At 41.1% G+C, this 17,302-nt stretch overlaps 2 protein-coding genes across 3 annotated transcripts; both read left to right on the plus strand.

Annotated features, from left to right (window-relative positions):
- Window positions 1-690: 690 nt before the first annotated feature.
- Window positions 691-3,857, plus strand: Prp3 (pre-mRNA processing factor 3). Of its 2 annotated transcripts, XR_001339258.2 has the most exons (3): window positions 691-1,102; window positions 1,297-3,243; window positions 3,324-3,857. XR_001339258.2 is itself a non-coding variant. In XM_014364311.2 (2 exons), the coding sequence occupies exons 1-2, from the start codon at window positions 955-957 to the stop codon at window positions 3,072-3,074; spliced, it is 1,926 nt and encodes a 641-aa protein (XP_014219797.2). In that variant the 5' UTR covers window positions 691-954; the 3' UTR covers window positions 3,075-3,857. The 2 variants fall into 2 exon arrangements, 1 of the variants encoding a protein (XP_014219797.2); XM_014364311.2 differs by having other exon boundaries at window positions 1,297-3,857.
- Window positions 3,858-6,183: 2,326 nt separating this feature from the next.
- On the plus strand, window positions 6,184-13,106 carry LOC106647683 (peroxidasin homolog). Its single transcript, XM_014364187.2, has 9 exons — window positions 6,184-6,221; window positions 9,466-9,769; window positions 9,899-10,357; window positions 10,982-11,250; window positions 11,355-11,513; window positions 11,741-11,988; window positions 12,061-12,310; window positions 12,378-12,656; window positions 12,741-13,106. The coding sequence occupies exons 1-9, from the start codon at window positions 6,184-6,186 to the stop codon at window positions 12,841-12,843; spliced, it is 2,109 nt and encodes a 702-aa protein (XP_014219673.2). The 3' UTR covers window positions 12,844-13,106.
- The last annotated feature ends 4,196 nt before the right edge of the window (window positions 13,107-17,302 follow it).

Consider the following 17,302-nt stretch of genomic DNA (forward strand, 5'->3'; position numbering starts at 1 on the left):
ATGTGCTATATACATAAAAAAAAAAAAATGAACTTATAGTTCATTGATTTTAATTACGTTACTCTGTGAATACACACACTACACATTTACATAAATATTATTTCCGACAAAATTAAGTATAAAAATTTAGGTGCAGAGTTCCCCTGAAGAAAATAGAGTTTTGAGTGAAGACCTAATCTGCATGTTAAATTGAAATCGCACACAACAATGGTACACTTGCCGCAAATATCTCAGACAATGTCAACTTTTTTTGTCTATTATCCATAAAATCAGTTGCGGCTGGTTTATAATTAATTACATGGCTCTACTATAAGTATAAGTATATATTTCTATAGAAAAATAATTATTTGGATTAGCGCCATCTAGCGGTCTTCGTTTTTTCGCTAAAAGTGGCTCCTAAAATTCTGAATCAGAGCAATCAGGCTCTTAGAGCCATTTATTCAATTATAAACCAGCCGCAACCAAATAAATGGACGGATGGACATAAAAAAAATGATAACGTTGTTTGTGCTATTTGCGGTAAGCGTACCTTTTTATACCTCTATGTACGTCTCATATATACGCATGCGTTTATGCAGATGGCGTGAGTGTCGTGAGTCGTGTCGTGACCGGGCTTCCGTAGTTAAGTGTTAGTGTTTTTGATATCACTTTTTTAGTCACTTTATTTATAAATATACCATCAGTTGTACTACAGACTTAACTTGCTATAGAGTCGTAGACACATACAATTTTACAAACGAGGATAATCAAGAATTCTTTGTTTTAATGAGATCATCTCTGACGACGTGTATCTTTTGAATCTTTTCATCACATTGAAAAATATATCTCGTGGGCCAGCCTGTTTGTGAGGACGCGACTTCCTAACCTCAATGCGTCGTCGTTGATATTGAACATTGGTTTTCTTGCTTGTTAAATAAGAGACTTTGATTCCTTGTGTGTTTTAACAAAGCGACAATGTCGTACTTGTCGCGCAAGGAGATGGACGAGCTAAGGCCGCAAATCGAGAAGGCGGTCAGCAGGTGCTTGGGCTTCACCGAGTCAGCAATCGTCACCACCGCCGTCAACTGCCTCGCCTCGGGATACGACAGACGTAAAACCACTGGTTGGTATTAATTTTTTTAACGTAAATCTCACACCTTGCTTATTCTCTCTTAGTTTTTATTTCAGTGCTTTTAAGAATCCATTGGTGCAAGCTTAGTTCCTATTAATAGATTATTTCAGTAATGTCCGCAATACTATACTTATCTATGTAATAATTAGCTTGATAACGAAAACGTTTTAATTTTATCATTTCAGACAAATTGTCAGCACTCTTGGATGATAGGAAGGCAACCAAGGTAGCGGAAAAAATATATGCTGTCTATGATGACATGAAGGCTGCCCAAAAAGCAAAAAAGAGGTCACACGATGATAGAAGTAAGGACAGAGATAAAGATAGAGATTCCAAAAAGCTAAAGCTCAAAGAGGACGACTCAAAGGGCAAGGCTGTTAATAATTCCTCAAAAGAGAAGGGTGGCTTCAACATCGGCAATGTCATGGCCAATGCCCAAAAGCAGATCGAAGAAAGGAAAAAGGCCCTTAAGGTAGTAAAGCCTGATCTAGACTCTGTAAGGCCCTTAATTAGAAATTCAGAATCTCTAGTTTCTTCTATAGGCACAGTTTACAATCAAGGTTTTTTGAAGAAGACCGACTCCGAAAGGGCTAGAAAAATTGCCGCTCTGCAGATGCAAATTCAAAGCAAATTAAAATCCGGGCTGCTTGGTAATGCGCAGAGTGCAGACAAGCCCAAGCCCCTGATTCTCGATGAGTCTGGCAGGATTGTTGACATCACTGGTAAAGAAGTTCACTTGACCCATGTGGTTCCGACGTTAAAAGCTAATATCCGTGCTAAAAAGAGGGAAGAGTTCAAGGCTCAGATGCAAGACTCCAAAGGCACCGAAGAATTTCAGGAAACACACTTCTTTGACAACCGCATTGGTGTAAAGTCGTCGGTCAGAAATAAACGTGCTCTGAAATTTCACGAACCCGGTAAGTTTGTCCAACTGGCTGAGAGGATACGCATGAAAGCTCAATTGGAAAAGTTGCAAAATGAAATCAGCCAGATCGCGAGAAAAACCGGTATTAGCGCCTCAACAAAGTTAGCTCTAATAGCACCCAAAACCGAGGCTCTTAGCGAAGATGTACCAAATATCGAATGGTGGGACTCTGTAATTCTCAACAAGGAGTACAATAATGATTCCAACGACATTATGAGTTGCATTAACATCTCAACAATCACAAATTTGGTTGAGCATCCAGCTCAGATGAGACCACCGACGGAGCCGACCAAGCCAATCGAGATCCCTGTCTTTCTCACAAAGAAAGAGCGTAAGAAGCTCCGCCGGCAAAATCGCCGAGAGGCCTGGAAGGAAGAACAAGAAAAGATCCGTTTGGGTCTCGAGCCACCACCAGAGCCGAAACTCCGCATCTCAAATCTTATGCGCGTTCTTGGTACCGAAGCCGTGCAAGATCCCACAAAAATCGAAGCTCACGTACGCCAGCAGATGGCCAAGAGATTGAAAGCTCACGAGGATGCAAACGCTGCTCGAAGACTCACTGCCGATCAGAGACGAGAGAAGAAAGCTCGTAAGCTGAAAGAGGACACGTCGCTGGGAGTCCATGTGGCTGTGTTCCGCATCCGCGACCTCATCAACAATGCCTCAAAGAAGTTCAAGGTCGACGCTAACGCCAAACAATTATACCTTACGGGCTGTGTCATGCTTTTCCGTGATTGCAATGTCGTTGTGGTTGAAGGTGGTATCAAACAGATAGCCAAGTACAAGCGATTGATGTTGCGTAGGATCAAGTGGGAGGAAGACACGGTAAAAGATATGGATGGCAAAGATGTTCCAAACAAATGTGTGCTCGTTTGGGAGGGTATGAGCAAACAGCGACACTTTGGTGAAATAAAATTCAAGACCATTCCCATAGAGAGAGAAGCTCGCGAGCACTTTAAAAAACACCACGTTGAACATTACTGGGACTTGGCTTACAGCGGTGCTGTGTTAGATAATACCGACGAAGTGGCTATCTAGAGTGTATAATTATCAGTCATTTTAATTTAATTTCGAATTTAGATATAGTATGAACAAAATAAATGAGCAAAGTATTTGTATGCCAGGGTACAGCATCTATTTGCACAAGTTAGAATTTTCTCGTTTCAGCTATATGATCTAACTTGAAGCACTTGAGAAAGTAAAGAAGGTATGTTGATCATTAAAATTGTAAAAACATATTTATAGCATCAAATGAATTTCTATTCGATTTAAAAAACACATACGCAGACGATGCGCCGCTGGATAATCAAGGAGCCTAGTAATCCACAGCCGTGGGAAGATAATGAGGGAGCAGAGTTTTGAATTTTTTATGCCCCCCATCGAAGGCTTATCAGTCACGAGACACACCAGAGAAAGAAAAAAAAAGAGACAGAGAGAGAGAGAGAAACATGAAGCCTCTCCCTCTATCCTCGGCCTTTCTAAAGCGTGCAGTTGGCGTCACGCGCGCGTAGGATGGAAAGGCAAGAGAGGATTCCCATCAAGGACGTTTTCTAGTAAAATATCTTTCCACTCAATTTTTCCCTGTAAATATATGCAATTGTTTACCGAGCCCCTACCCAGATCGCAACACGATTATTCAATTTTGACGATGACTAGTTACTATCAGGTGGATATTTCTACCGTACTTTTTTATTTTGTCTTTTTTTTCTCTTTTGTTTTTAATTAATTCACCGAAAAATTATGGCTGCACTTGAATCGGCCAGTTTTGTGTATATTTGTAACGTTCTCGGGAATGATAATTATTCCTTCATCAGTGTGTAAAAAAAAAAAAAGTATAATTACAAAAATAAATATTTTCAATTAAGCCGATCTTAAAATTTATTATCACTTTCGATTGCGATGCCCATCCGTATTACAAGGTCGCGCCGGCCACGTCACTCATCAAAAATCGACGTGGGACGGTTCTGTGCGAGAACTACGCAAATGCATTTAAAAAAACATCGTGCTGCAGGCCGACAAAGAAAACCTTTTGATTTATGCGGAGACTTGATTTTCATACAACCTTTCTGCATCACAAAAATTAATGGAAATGACATTCTTTTCATCCACGTCTCTCATAAGAAACGCAACTCAATCCTTGCATCTTAAAATTGGATGAAGACGCTCTCATCTCCACACTTTTCCATTTTACTCAAATAAAATTACAGCGTCGATACTTTTTATTGCAAACCGGAAAAAAAAAAAATTTCATAAAATTCAACATAAAAAAAAAAAAAAAAACTCGCCAGTACAGTGGAGTATGCAAACAATAAACTTAGCGGTACATCCTTCACCTTCTCCACGCTAAACGACATCGCCGTCATCATCATCAGGACAAAAAGATTGCGATCGTCGCTGCATACAAGTATAGGATCAAGGCAACGGCGATTCTATATGTAAGAGCCCGTCGGGGCGTCTCTCTCGAAAAGTGCGACCTCCCGCACCTTCACCTTAAGAGTCTATATCTCTCGGGTGTGCAATTCACGTGTACACATGCATACATTTGTGGACGACTCGTCCCCGTTATGCTGCGCTCTCATACGTGTGGGTACAATACGCACGTAGAAAAAGAGGAGATACGCATCCGTGACGGAAAGACATGTATATATACGTACTTGCACATCCCGTGCGAGTGTTTTTCTTCCTTTTCACGGAAAAGCCAAGGCAATTTTTCTTTCTATCCGCGAAAGAGAAAGAGAATCGGGTGTTTCGTTAGCGAAGGTGTTGGGACGCATCTACATATGTACGCCTTTGTTTTTACGATGCCGCTTGGATAGTGCACGCGGAGTGTGTTGGATAGATCTCTCTCGTGGGACTGGCTTTTCTTTTTTTATTCGTTTTTTTTTGACTCAAATAGACACGCGTTGCGCGAACAATGAAATTATGTAACGGTGAGCCGAAAATGGGCCCGATGCGCTGAATTTTCGAGGAATTAAAACTTGGCCGATTTTTTTCTCTCTCAAGACTGCGATTCCGGTGAAAATGTATAAATCTATACAAGTTTCGCAGTGTACGCGATCGATTCACTCCGACATATATATATATGCATTAATTGAGTTTACATAAGATTACGACACGATTGAGCCGCGCGTGTAAATATTATATCACACGGTGCCTATATGTATTACATTATATACCCAACAGAAGCCCCCGTCGTCTCACGACTCGGGAATAATTTATACTCCTCTCCCCATCGACGATTCAAACTTACGTGTACACCTACGAGCGATACCAATCGCTATACGTATTCGAACCCATTCAAATCTCAAATACACCCGAATTCCAACATGTATGCAAAAAAGGCCCCGAGTCGTAGAAAAAAAAAGGCCAAACACAAGTCACGAGAGCGACAAGCCGCAGAGTAGTTGGCGCAAAAATGCACAATGTACGTATAAAAGCGAGCACGAAAAAAAAAAAAAAAAACGATAAGTAGCAGAGGGAGCGGGGACCTATAATCCCTTCTCCATTACCGATCTCGCGAATGTATTAAGAAGAGAAAAAAGTCCCGACTGTACACACACACACACACTTGGGAGTACGGGGGAGGGGAGGAGGGTCCCCCCCTTAGAGCTTCGCGAGCGCGGGCCCACAACAGTCGGCTTTGCAACAGCTCAGCCGTGTAGTGCACGCGCGCGCGTGTGTTTTATTGCATACACGCGCTTGTACAATTGTTACTTTGTTGCGTACGATTAATTGGAGTATTGAAAACTTTTCCTTTTCTTTTTTTTCTTCTCAGTTTCATTTATTTGTTTTTTAAAGTTGTTGGGCCCTAACTGCGTGGTACGAACATGTAGCTTGACTAATTAACTTGCGTCCGATTTCTGTGACTTTCCTTCGTACACTTTAAATTGCAATGAAAGTATTACCAGCGAAAAATTTGTAAATGCACGCGTATCGTTTCACGTGCAGCATCTGTACTAAATATAAATACACTGGTAAGGGCCGCGAACGTAATCGACTTTTGTAGCCTCGCGCGTAAACTAAGCCATTCGCCAGATGCCTTTTTGTGCAACGAGATCAAAGCGGAGAGTTCGACGAGTTCGGTAACCACCGAACACTTGGAAGAGTTGTTTTTTTTTTCTCCTCCTTCAACGCAGAGAGATACAAGATGTCCCAGATTCTACCTGTTATTATCATTGTCACGGGGTAAGTCTTGTTTAAACTCTCATTTTTTTTTTTTTTTCAAATCCTTCACGCATTTGCAATTAACATCGAGAGTCGATCGGCGTAAAAAAAACAACGCAGTGCACGTAGTACTTGTTATTGGTGTCTAGGAAAGAATGCGCCAAGTGAGATGATTCCAGTGAAGGAGTGCGGTGTACGCGTCACGGACTAATGACAGGTGCAATAAATCAGAAAAGCTCGAGGGAGCGTTGAGAGGCAAAAGAAAAGCAGAAAATGTAATCGAGCGATTAGCGTTTACGGGAGATCGTGAAAAAATACTAAAGGAGGAGAAAAAAAAAAAATAATAAATAACAGAAGATGAAAGACGACGATTAGGTGTACTTACGGGTAGAGGCGCAACAATGCAGATGCAATCATGTACAAGTGCGCTTGGCGCGAGGGGAGCGATATTCCTGGTAAAAATTATACACGTGTGTCTCTGATCTTTGCTCGCGTGATCGTGATGCTCATTTCGATTTTCTACAGAGCTGCTGGTGCTTGATTATTATACCCTTAAATCACTCCCTCTGTGTCGTAAATACTTCATTTTGTAGCCAAATCGTTATCATGACTTTGTTGTTTATTAGCAATAAATTGAGAAAACGCCTCGTAACGAAAATGAGAAAATAACGTGGAAAGAACGTATTTTACTGATTTTACGAGCGTACAAAAATACTCGACTACAGCAATACTGTATAAGCTTTCCCTGTACGCGATGGTTAAATTTCAAATTTTTGCATCGACGTTAAACCGCAGTTTGTGTACAAATAGATCGGTATACGAGTGTACAGTGAACCGATTTCGAAAAATAAATATTCAACTCGTTTGTATGAATACAATTACGTCACCGGTGCAGCGTGTATGCACATCCGTGTCTTTTAAAACGATGCCAAGTATCTCACGAAGCCACCGCCGATCGATCGGCACATCAAAATCGATCGTCACGCTCTCTAAAAAGAACGTCTCTCTACTAGAGACACACGAACATACATATATGTAGATTATATATATGCTGTGATTTGCGCAATCCTCAAAAAAAGGAGAACACTCGTGAAAGTCGCAGAGACACGAGGCGGTCAATTATCGGACGCAGATTAGGATCCGATCTCGTTTGTCGGGGAGGCTTGTATATCGATTGTATGTAACGATCTTTTGATGATCACCAAGCCTATAGCAATGTCTTGTAAATCAGATCTGTAGTCGCGGCAGTTCATCTTAATGGCTTTTCCGAGATACACGTGACGATCGACGATCTTTTGTCTTACAACAGATGAGCATTAATGATCGGTAATAACGAGGGCTCGTATCGACGATCGGTTTTAGATTTATTGAACGATCTGGTACGCGCGAGGGTATCGGAGAACATCATGAAATTTCATCTGTGACCCAAATTATATCGGCATGCAAAATAACGTACGAGTACACAGAGTTTCAGAAGAGATCGGTATACATAATATTCGTTATTTACGATTTTTTCGTCGGTGCGCTCTATATATGTATACACGATACATATTAAAACAGGTTGCAGGAGTGAAGAAATCGGGACTCTTGTGTGACACAGATGCATAAAAGCTTGCACACAATACATATACGCTCGAACAACATCCCATGAATGAAACCCCCGCGCCTCGCGAGCACGAACAGTAATGTATATATTGCACATCTATATATACACGAGAAAGAAAGGATTTCAGGAGGGGGGAGGGATAACAAAAACGAAAGCAATGTAATCAGGGCAGATCGAAGAATAACCGGTGTGCCATCGAAATTCGCGCGTATGGGAACGCAATGGGAAATAGCAACAACAATGTATTTTCATTCAGCGCGTGCACCCACACATCGGACGCAAATTAAAGGGGGAGTGGACCCAAATGTTTTGTATCGTATGGTGTCACGCTGATGCATATACACAAAACACGTACAATCATCTCTTCCTCGTCTCTCCCGTGAGCGAAGGGATATATCTTGGCTCGCATTTCTCTCTCTTGCTCCCGCGACTTCCTTATGTAATTTCATTTGCGCGATCGCACGAGAGTGGCACGTTCTCCTCTTTCTCTTTTTTTTTATTCGTCCCTCCCTCCCTCTCTCTCTCTCATTGAGCTCGTCTTTTTTTGTACACGTACCCTCTTTCTCTGCATATTTTAATTAGTCGCGGTGTAATGAATACTTAATCAGAGGGTCTTTTGTTCGCTCAAATTTTCACCGCGAGAATTGTATTCCTCGTATGGGTGGTGGTGGGATGAGAAATTAGGAGTCATGTGACGGAGAGTGAGCTGATGTTTTTTTTTTTTTTTTTTTTTTTCATAGAAAGGAGAAAGTTCATCATGATTATTATTATTATATTGGAAAACAAAATAAGTAGCGCATATTGATCACTGAAAACGTTGTGTGACGGCGCTTGTCTCGTCCATTCATGAAATGTCGAAAGGCTGTCCATTTTAGGCGGTGTGGATAAATCAACTCCAAGAGATCGGAGCTGAGTCAATTATCTTTCAATTTAGCTGTATACTTGTACACAGTAGTGAGAAAGTGAAATCATTATATATATATATATATATATATATATATATATTTTTTTTTTGTTAAAAGCAAACGAGAGTATAGGAACAGGATACCCAATCAATGATGGATCTTTGAGATATGAATCTAATTTTTTTTTTATCACTACGTACAGATACTAATATCGGACTCCATCAATGATACACCAAACGAGTAATCACTCTCTCGAGCAGAAAGGACGTTTTCTTTTCTTTTGCAATCCTTGGCCGATCTGATAAATTAAAAAAAAAAAAAAAAAAAAAAAAAAAAAAGTATTCTTTTGGCATCGCAAACGATGTTAATGTGCGCATTGGCGTGATTTTTGTGTTCCACGCGTGGATTGATGAAAGTTCGATTGGCCGATCGATAAATCCCGAGTACAATTAGATCTCCACGAGACACAATAAATGCACATAGGCACATATCAACGAGTATAAGTATACACGGTGAGCAGGTACACGTGCAGTAGTTGCTAGGATTACATTAAATATGGGGGAATATAGTTGCGAAAGAGCGTATATGCTAATGCGATAGACACAACGCAACACGTACGGGTATAATCTGCGCGATCTGTGGGGGTGCGCTCTCGCGTATCTCTATGTATTGCGTATACATAACTGTTAACAGCGGCAATGAATAGCTGTGAGGTGAAAATAAAAAGCATCCAGAAATCGGTATGTTTGTGCAGGTGCGCGGCGTTGAGCGGCTCCTCGATTTTGCCGCCAAAGATGCTGAACGACCTTAAGCGCAGGACCAACGTGTCGATGGAGCGCTACCACGAGCAGGAGCTCGCCATCATGGAGTCGAGGACCCAACTGACCCGGGACTCGCCGGCTTGGTACCTGGCCGCGTCCCACGAGATGACCCCCGAGGCGAAAAATCTCACGGAAATGGCCATCAGGAGGGAAACCATGGCCGTCATGCTCGTCGAGGCCCTACACATGAGCCCCAAGGACGCCCACAACCTCCTGCCGAGCGTCGGCACCACCTTGGTATTGTCATGCATTCCTTTCTCCCAGAGGGGTGTAATATCCTATGTACATTTGTCCCCCATTTACACCTACACTTGATTTCGAAGGGGTTATTGGGTCATTGCTTCAATCTCCCCCCAACTTGTGTAGGTGAACATATGCTCGGGCGACTACCTGCGGCTAGTGGGCGAGTGCAAGAAATCCGAGTACCGCTACCGTAGCCACAGCGGCAGGTGCAACAACCCCCTGTACCCGGCCCGTGGTTCGGCCCTCGAGGCTTACGTGCGCCTCTTACCTGCCGATTACGCGGACGGGGTGTCCCTGCCCCGGGGGGGTCTGCCGAGCGCTCGGTCCGTCAGCACGACCATGCACTCGGGCGGGCCGGACCTGCAGCACCCGCACCTCATGGCCTTGACCGCCCTGTTCGGGGAATTCGTGGCGCACGACTTGGCCCACACGCCCCGCGCGGGACTGCCCAACGGCGAGCGGCTCAAGTGCTGCGACGTGCCCTTCGACCGCTTCCACCCCGAGTGCTTCCCCATCCAGGCCGAGGCTGGTGGCTGCATGGAGTACGCCAGGTCGGCCCCCCACCCTGGAAACGTCCACCAGGTGAGTGTATATATTATTCATCCACCGTTACACTTTCTCTCTCTGCTCTGCTCTCTCTCATCCGTGCATATGATACAATAGTGTCCCTTTGTTCTTCATCGCAAGCGCGTTACCGTATCGCCGAATGGAAGGACAACTCTAATTCTTCTTTTTAACTGCGCGAGCGTAAATTGCACTCGATTACACGGACAATTGCCACGATCTTGTGTCTATCCTTCGCGGGATATTAGAAAATCTGGTTCGCGGGTACGAGGTAATTTGGAAGGTAATTAAAAAAAGAGAGAGAAAAAGCAATTTCGTATCGTAATTATACTCGCGCCGCGACAATTGTCATTGACCCAGTGGAGCATCATCGAACGAGGAAGCTCGGAAAGATATTACAGATTGAGACGGCGACAGGTGACAATATTGCGCGTAAATCATACCCGCGTCGTTACGCGATCGGCTCTCCGGGGGATTTATGTGTTTCCCCGCCATCCACGCGCGAGAACCTGCAGTATTTGAAAAAATCTATAATATAGCGCATGGAAAGTTTCCCACGATCAGGGAGATTTGGAAGCAGAAGAAGACTGACTTGCGTTTCATTTTTCCTCTCTTAAACCAAAAATAAATAAAAAATTGCAGGGTTGCAAGCTCGGGGCCCGCCAGCAGATAAACCAGGCGACCTCGTACCTCGACCTCTCGCCGGTGTACGGTAGCTCCGAGGCGACCGCCCGAGTCCTGCGCTCGGGCAAATCGGGCCTGCTCAACACCCAGAGGCGCAACCTGCCCATGGCCTCGACCGACCCCCGCAGCTGTCGGCTCGACAGCCGTGCCTTTCCCTGCTTCCTCAGCGGCGACTCTCGCGTCAACGAGCACCCCGGCCTCGCCCTCATGCACCTCTTGTTTCTCAGGTTGGTCCTTCAACCCACTTTTCATCCAACCTCCTCCATACAACGAGACTATATATTTTGTGTTTTTCTTTTTTTGTTGTTTTTTTTTTCCCTCCACCGCGCAGGGAGCATAACCGGCTGGCCGAGGGTCTCGCCAGCATCAACCCCCACTGGGACGACGAGAGGCTGTACCAGGAGGCCCGGCGGATCACCATAGCTGAGATGCAGCACGTCACCTACGGGGAGTTCCTACCTGCCGTCCTCGGCGAAGCCGCCATCGACGAGTATGAGTTTCTTACCCGTACATCGCCATACATTATACTTGTAGTACACAATCACGTAACGAGTGGCAACTTTCACCCATATGATATATGTACTGTACACTCTGCACATGCAAACGCGATTTCACACTTGACAATAATGGGGTGCATGTATATACATGCCCAATAATCCAACTGGTTTAATGCGGACTTGGATTTGTTTCTTTTTTTTTTTTTTTTTTTCCCCCCAGCTACGAGCTGCGGCTGTTGAATCGCGGCTACTTCCAAGGCTACGACTCGCGGGTCGACGCGACGCTTACCAACGCCGGGGCCTCGGCGGGGCTGTTCTTCGTGGCCGCCCTGACCCCCAAGACCCTCGATCTCGTGGACACGCGGACCGAGGAAAAATCCGGCGAGCGCTCGCTCCTCTCGGCCTTCTACGCGCCCCAGGAGCTCTACGAGGCCGGTGCCATAGACCGGCTCATCGCCGGCGCCACGGGTAAGCTGCCCCTCACAACTATATACGATATTTTATATATGTACAATTGACCCCTCTTGATCTTTCGGGAAGCCGGTCACTCGCGCAAACCCCTGCCCGCGAGCTTGAACGAGGTGCTGGTGGAGAGGTACTTCCACGACGGGAGGACGCGCGACGCGCCCATAGACTACGCCGCCCAGATGATCCAGCAGGGCCGGGACCACGGGCTCCCCGGTTACAAGCGCTGGCGGCCCTTCTGCGACCTACCCGAGCTCAACGGCTTCAAGGACCTCGAGGGCACGATCGCCGCCGACGTCATTGACCGGCTACAGGGCGTTTACAGGTATGTATATATAGTTCGTTGTTGACGATCGATCGGTATGTGTTCAATTGGGGTTGTGTGTGTACAGGAGAGTGGAGGAGATAGATCTGGTGACGGGTGCGCTGGCCGAGGCCCCGGTGGTGGGTTCGGTTCTTGGGCCGACGTTCATCTGCCTGCTGGGGAGGACCTTCCGGAACGCGCGGGTCGGCGATAGGTACTGGTACGAGAGCGGCAAGGGCCCGGGCCCGTTCACCCCGGAGCAGTTGCAGGAGGTGCGCAAGACCTCCATGGCGAGGATACTGTGCGACAACGGGGACAGGCTTAAGCGCGTCCAGCCCCGGGCTTTTCTCCTCAAGGACAGGTTCCTGTGAGTATACGATTGATACACCCGCGACGTGATGGTGGCTTTTACTTTTACCGGATGATGACTGATGGTTTTTCCTCGTTTTAGGAACGCTTTGGAGAATTGCACGGCGTACAAGCTCGGTGACGTCAACCTGCTGTTTTGGAAGGAGAGGCCGTCGGTGGCCGGTAACGCCGTGACTGTTGTCTGAGAGCCGGCGTGGGACGCCGACGCGATTTCTAAACCGATCGAGGGAGTTGATCGAGAACGGCGGTATAAGTCCGCGCGCGGGAGGGATACGCGCGATTAGGAAGCTGGTTTTTTTTTTTTTTCTTTTCTCAACTTGTCAGGACTTTTCGTCGTTGTGTGTAGCGTAGAGAGAAAGTAGCCTAGTTATCGAGCTCAAGTATAGATTATTATCTCGATTGTATAGCACTTTGGGTGAAAACTGACGCTGGACTTTTCAATCGATCGAGGCAAAGATGACTTTTGTGGTATAAGGCATTGAATTGAAAAAAAATTTTTTTTTTCCTTTATCGAAAGTAATCCATAAGGGTATTGAAAAAGAGAGAAATGTACCGTGCATATTATGTGGTTGTTGAATTACCTTCCTGTAAATAAATCAAATAAATTGTTTTTTTTTCTTTTTAAATATGCGCTCAATAATGTCCACACACTCCTTTATTTAATTGTTACTTTTATTTTTATGTCTATTTGTATATCCATTGGATTGATTATTTGTAGGCAAGTGGCTTCATCGGCTGTAAGTAGCTCAAAATGTTTTCCTCGATCCATTCTTGTTGTATGTTCGTGCATCTTGCAGCTAGACCCACATGTTTTTTTTTTTTTTTTTTTTTTTTAAGTAAACAATAAGAGAGTAAAAATAATTTGTGAATAATGTGTTGAAAACATTAAAATTAAGAAAAAGTAAACTAGAGTTTTACTTAGTATTTATTAGAATGTTAAAAAGTTTCAAAATAAATATAAAAGTTCTACGCTTGGATTATAAAATATATAAATTTCAACATTAAAAATCTTATATAAAGTACAAATCAAACAATTACAACAATACACATCTATCAAACTAACATAGAAAAGTAGTTATTTTTAGAACGATAAAAATTAAAATTAGAAGAAAAAAAAAATGTGGCGGATACGAGCAAATATAATGGTACACTAATAAAAATTTGCTACTACACCCTGAGAGAGAATATATTCATAGCAAATTCTTTACAGATAACATTTTATTTTCTTTAGAAAAGGTGACTAGAACTCTTGAAATTGTAAAATACGTTTGTTTTTTTTTTCGTTTTTTTTTTTTTTGTTTTTTTTTTTTTGCTTTTTTCAGTGTACAAGTAACGTGAGGAAAATCGTTTGGGTTTGTTTTGTTCGCAAAAATCGAGACGACACAGCAGATCCCAATTATATCCACAAAAAAATCGATCTACTTAATATAGCAATTTTTTGTTGAGAAGGAGTAAAAGAGTAACCTCTCACAATGAATAACAAACACATCTCAAATTACAAAGGAGATTTTTTCTTTTCTTTCGTAGTGTAATTTATCCTCATCACCCATTCGATGTACACAACTTTATGCGCGCTCACCTCGTTTCTTACTCCATTTTTGTTTACAAGTGTCGTGTGGTTTCTTTACTACGGACAGTTTTCATTTCTACGATTCGCGCACAAGTGAAGGACTCGCTCGCTCACCCTCAGCTACAAAAAACTCGAAAAGTTGCGCGTGTCTTGAAGCTGTTTATCTATTATTTGATAGTTATTTTTTCAAATATTTTTTTTTTTTACGTTCGTTTACCTTTTTTTCAATATATATAATAAGGGGTTGTTTTTTTTTGGTAATGACATCAGCGAGAAAATACAACTATAGCTATCTAAGCATCTTCTCGAGGCTATCGTTTTCTTTTTTTTTTTTTTGTTTGCGAAAGTATATGATTTATTTTTATTATTATGTACTTTTTTTTTTTTTATAATATACTTGTATCTTTTTTTTCATAAAAAATGCGAAAAAAGAACTTTGATCGGTATTTTTCAAGAGAAATGTAGTTCTTTCTTACGTATTAGTGTGTACTTGCGCGATTCGCTTGTTAGTCGATGCAGAAAAGAAGCTACCGACAGACGCGCTCCTCTCAACTTTTCGTAAAGTTCAAACAACCTCGAAAGTTGGCCTAGTTAATTTTCTTTTTTTTATTTTGTCTATAAATGAGAAAGTCGCGCTTGCATCTCAAAAAAAGCCCGCTCGTTCGGGTAATTCTTTTTTTTTTCGCAAGAAAAATCGCGTTTATTGTTACCACTTGAAGCCGATTTTGTATAAAAACGCAATGCTCGCCTTGATTACAAAATTATTTCTCGTCACCAACACACATTACGACAACGGCGACGATTCATCTTTGTACAAAATATTGAGAAACATGCGATCGCAGGAGTTACAAAATCAACATATTGCAATTAATATCGCTTTTATTAATTTTTTGGCATTCTTTTTATAATACTTATTACTTGAAAATAACAAAGACTCGTTCTTCTCTTGTTTATTTCAAACAAAAGCTTTTTGCTCGAGAGAATACTCGTGAATCGTCGAATTTTCGTGGCAAAGATTTTTTTTTTCGAGAATTATTTAGATTGAAATAAGAGGAAGAAAAGCATAATTTTAGGGAGAACGTGGGAGAGGCCATTCGGACACTTGAGGTGCAGCGTAAAGGGAAGTGTGCATGTACAATGGAGTAGAGAAAGTAAAAGTTAGTATTGGACTGTTTGTCACTCGTTTTTATCGTAAAATAAGTAGTGGTTGAATTAATAGTTTTAAGTTATGATATCTCGGACATACAATGCCATTATTTTTGCTAAAGTTTTTTTTGTACAAAATAAATTAGAAAAAAAAAAAATTCATAAAAATATCGGTACGAATTACTTTTTGCTTATATAATTGTAATACGAAGGTTACTCTTTGCTAAATATATTTATTATTTCCGATGTGGTGTGACAATCTCGCATTTTGTTGCTCTTTTTTTTCTTCTACGTAAAGGGTATATTGTAATGTTTGCACGTGGGTCTATTGTAGTGTGTTTGAGTTCGTAATGTAGTATACACGAGTTTACAGTATTATTCGCTGTATTTTTCATATAAAACCGATATTAAGATTTTTATTGAAAAATCGGATCGGTATTTCAGCTAAAACATCCAAAATTACATTATCGCATTATTCGACCAACTAATTTTTTTTTTTTTACCATTTACCGTCTATGGTTGCGCAATTATCTATTTATATCTGCTAAAATATATATAGTCTTAGAAAAGCTACATACTCCATACAGAAATTTTAGTCAGCGTATATGAACTGATTAACCAGTTGAAATCAGTGAATCTTAACAGTTGTTGATTACTCTAACGTTAAATCGTGAATTTCACTGATCAATTACTAAAATTACTACTGATTCATTTTTAGAGAGTATGTTCTATCTTTTATTTATCAATTGAGTCCCTTTTTTCGTAAGAGCTCAAAACACAATTTTTTTCTTTAATTCACATGTATATATACATATAAATTACATAGGTGATACATACAAAAAATAAAATTTTATTGGGAGAAGAATCGAGCTTCCGTATCGCAAGTTTTGCATACGTGTTTAGTATTATTTTCTTTTTTTTTTTTTCTACTTATTGCCAACGCACACATTACCTTCCTCTAAATTTAAAATCACAAGATAATGATTTATTTTATGATTTTAGGCGATCCAAAAAATAAATTTTTTTACGATCGTTAGGTAGGATAGGAAACGTGTTTTACTATATAATACGTGTTTAAGTGTATATGTACGTGTACGTAGCATGTGTATCATATAAAAAAGATTCAAACACTGCAGTTAATTAGGTACATATTACGTGTTATTTTTCATTTTTATACTCCCAAATTTAGCGTTTTACCTTGCGATTATTTATAGTAATATTCGTCCAAAAACATTAAAAATTGCATAATCTCGTTTTGAGAATTTCATACCTTCTTAAAATGTACTTGAAAGGTAAAAAATATTTAAAAATCTGTGGAGCTTTTAAAATTTACATCACAGACTCAATTTAACATATTACAATTTTGAAATTTAAGCAAATATAGAAGTGAAAAATTTGACGAACCACCGTTCATATAATTATTATATTTAGCCGTTTGAATTTCTGCTGATTTGAGGAAAGCGAGAATTTGAATTTTTCAAATGGCTGTTGTTTTGTCTAATCAACCATCTAAAAGAAATGATCGGTATTTGCAAACCACATCAATTTACGAATATTTTTACATTTGCATTCGAAAAGCGTTGCTTATTCAAGAGCCAACTTTTGTGTTCTATCTTCTAATTTTTGTATTTGAAAATAGCATCATATCTGATTTTCTAAATTGACTAAATGGATTTATTCACTATTTTTAAGGATACAAAATTCGATATTGCGTTGTTTTACTTTTTCTTTACACATACCATACACCATATATAATTCTTCTTGCCTAAAGCTTAATTTTTGAACACCATAAATTTGTAACTTAGCTGTTTCTTTTTTTTTTTTTTTTTTTTCCTTACAACAATGTGTACATATATTTATAGAGATAAAAGCAAATTTCTTTGGACTTTGTTTTGAATTAAAAATTGTGAAAAGTTGCAAAAAAACTT

Source organism: Copidosoma floridanum, unplaced genomic scaffold, assembly GCF_036245765.1.
Source record: "Copidosoma floridanum isolate Cflo_tuat_1 unplaced genomic scaffold, Cflo_Japanese_pri ptg000021l, whole genome shotgun sequence".
Lineage (NCBI taxonomy): Eukaryota > Metazoa > Arthropoda > Insecta > Hymenoptera > Encyrtidae > Copidosoma > Copidosoma floridanum.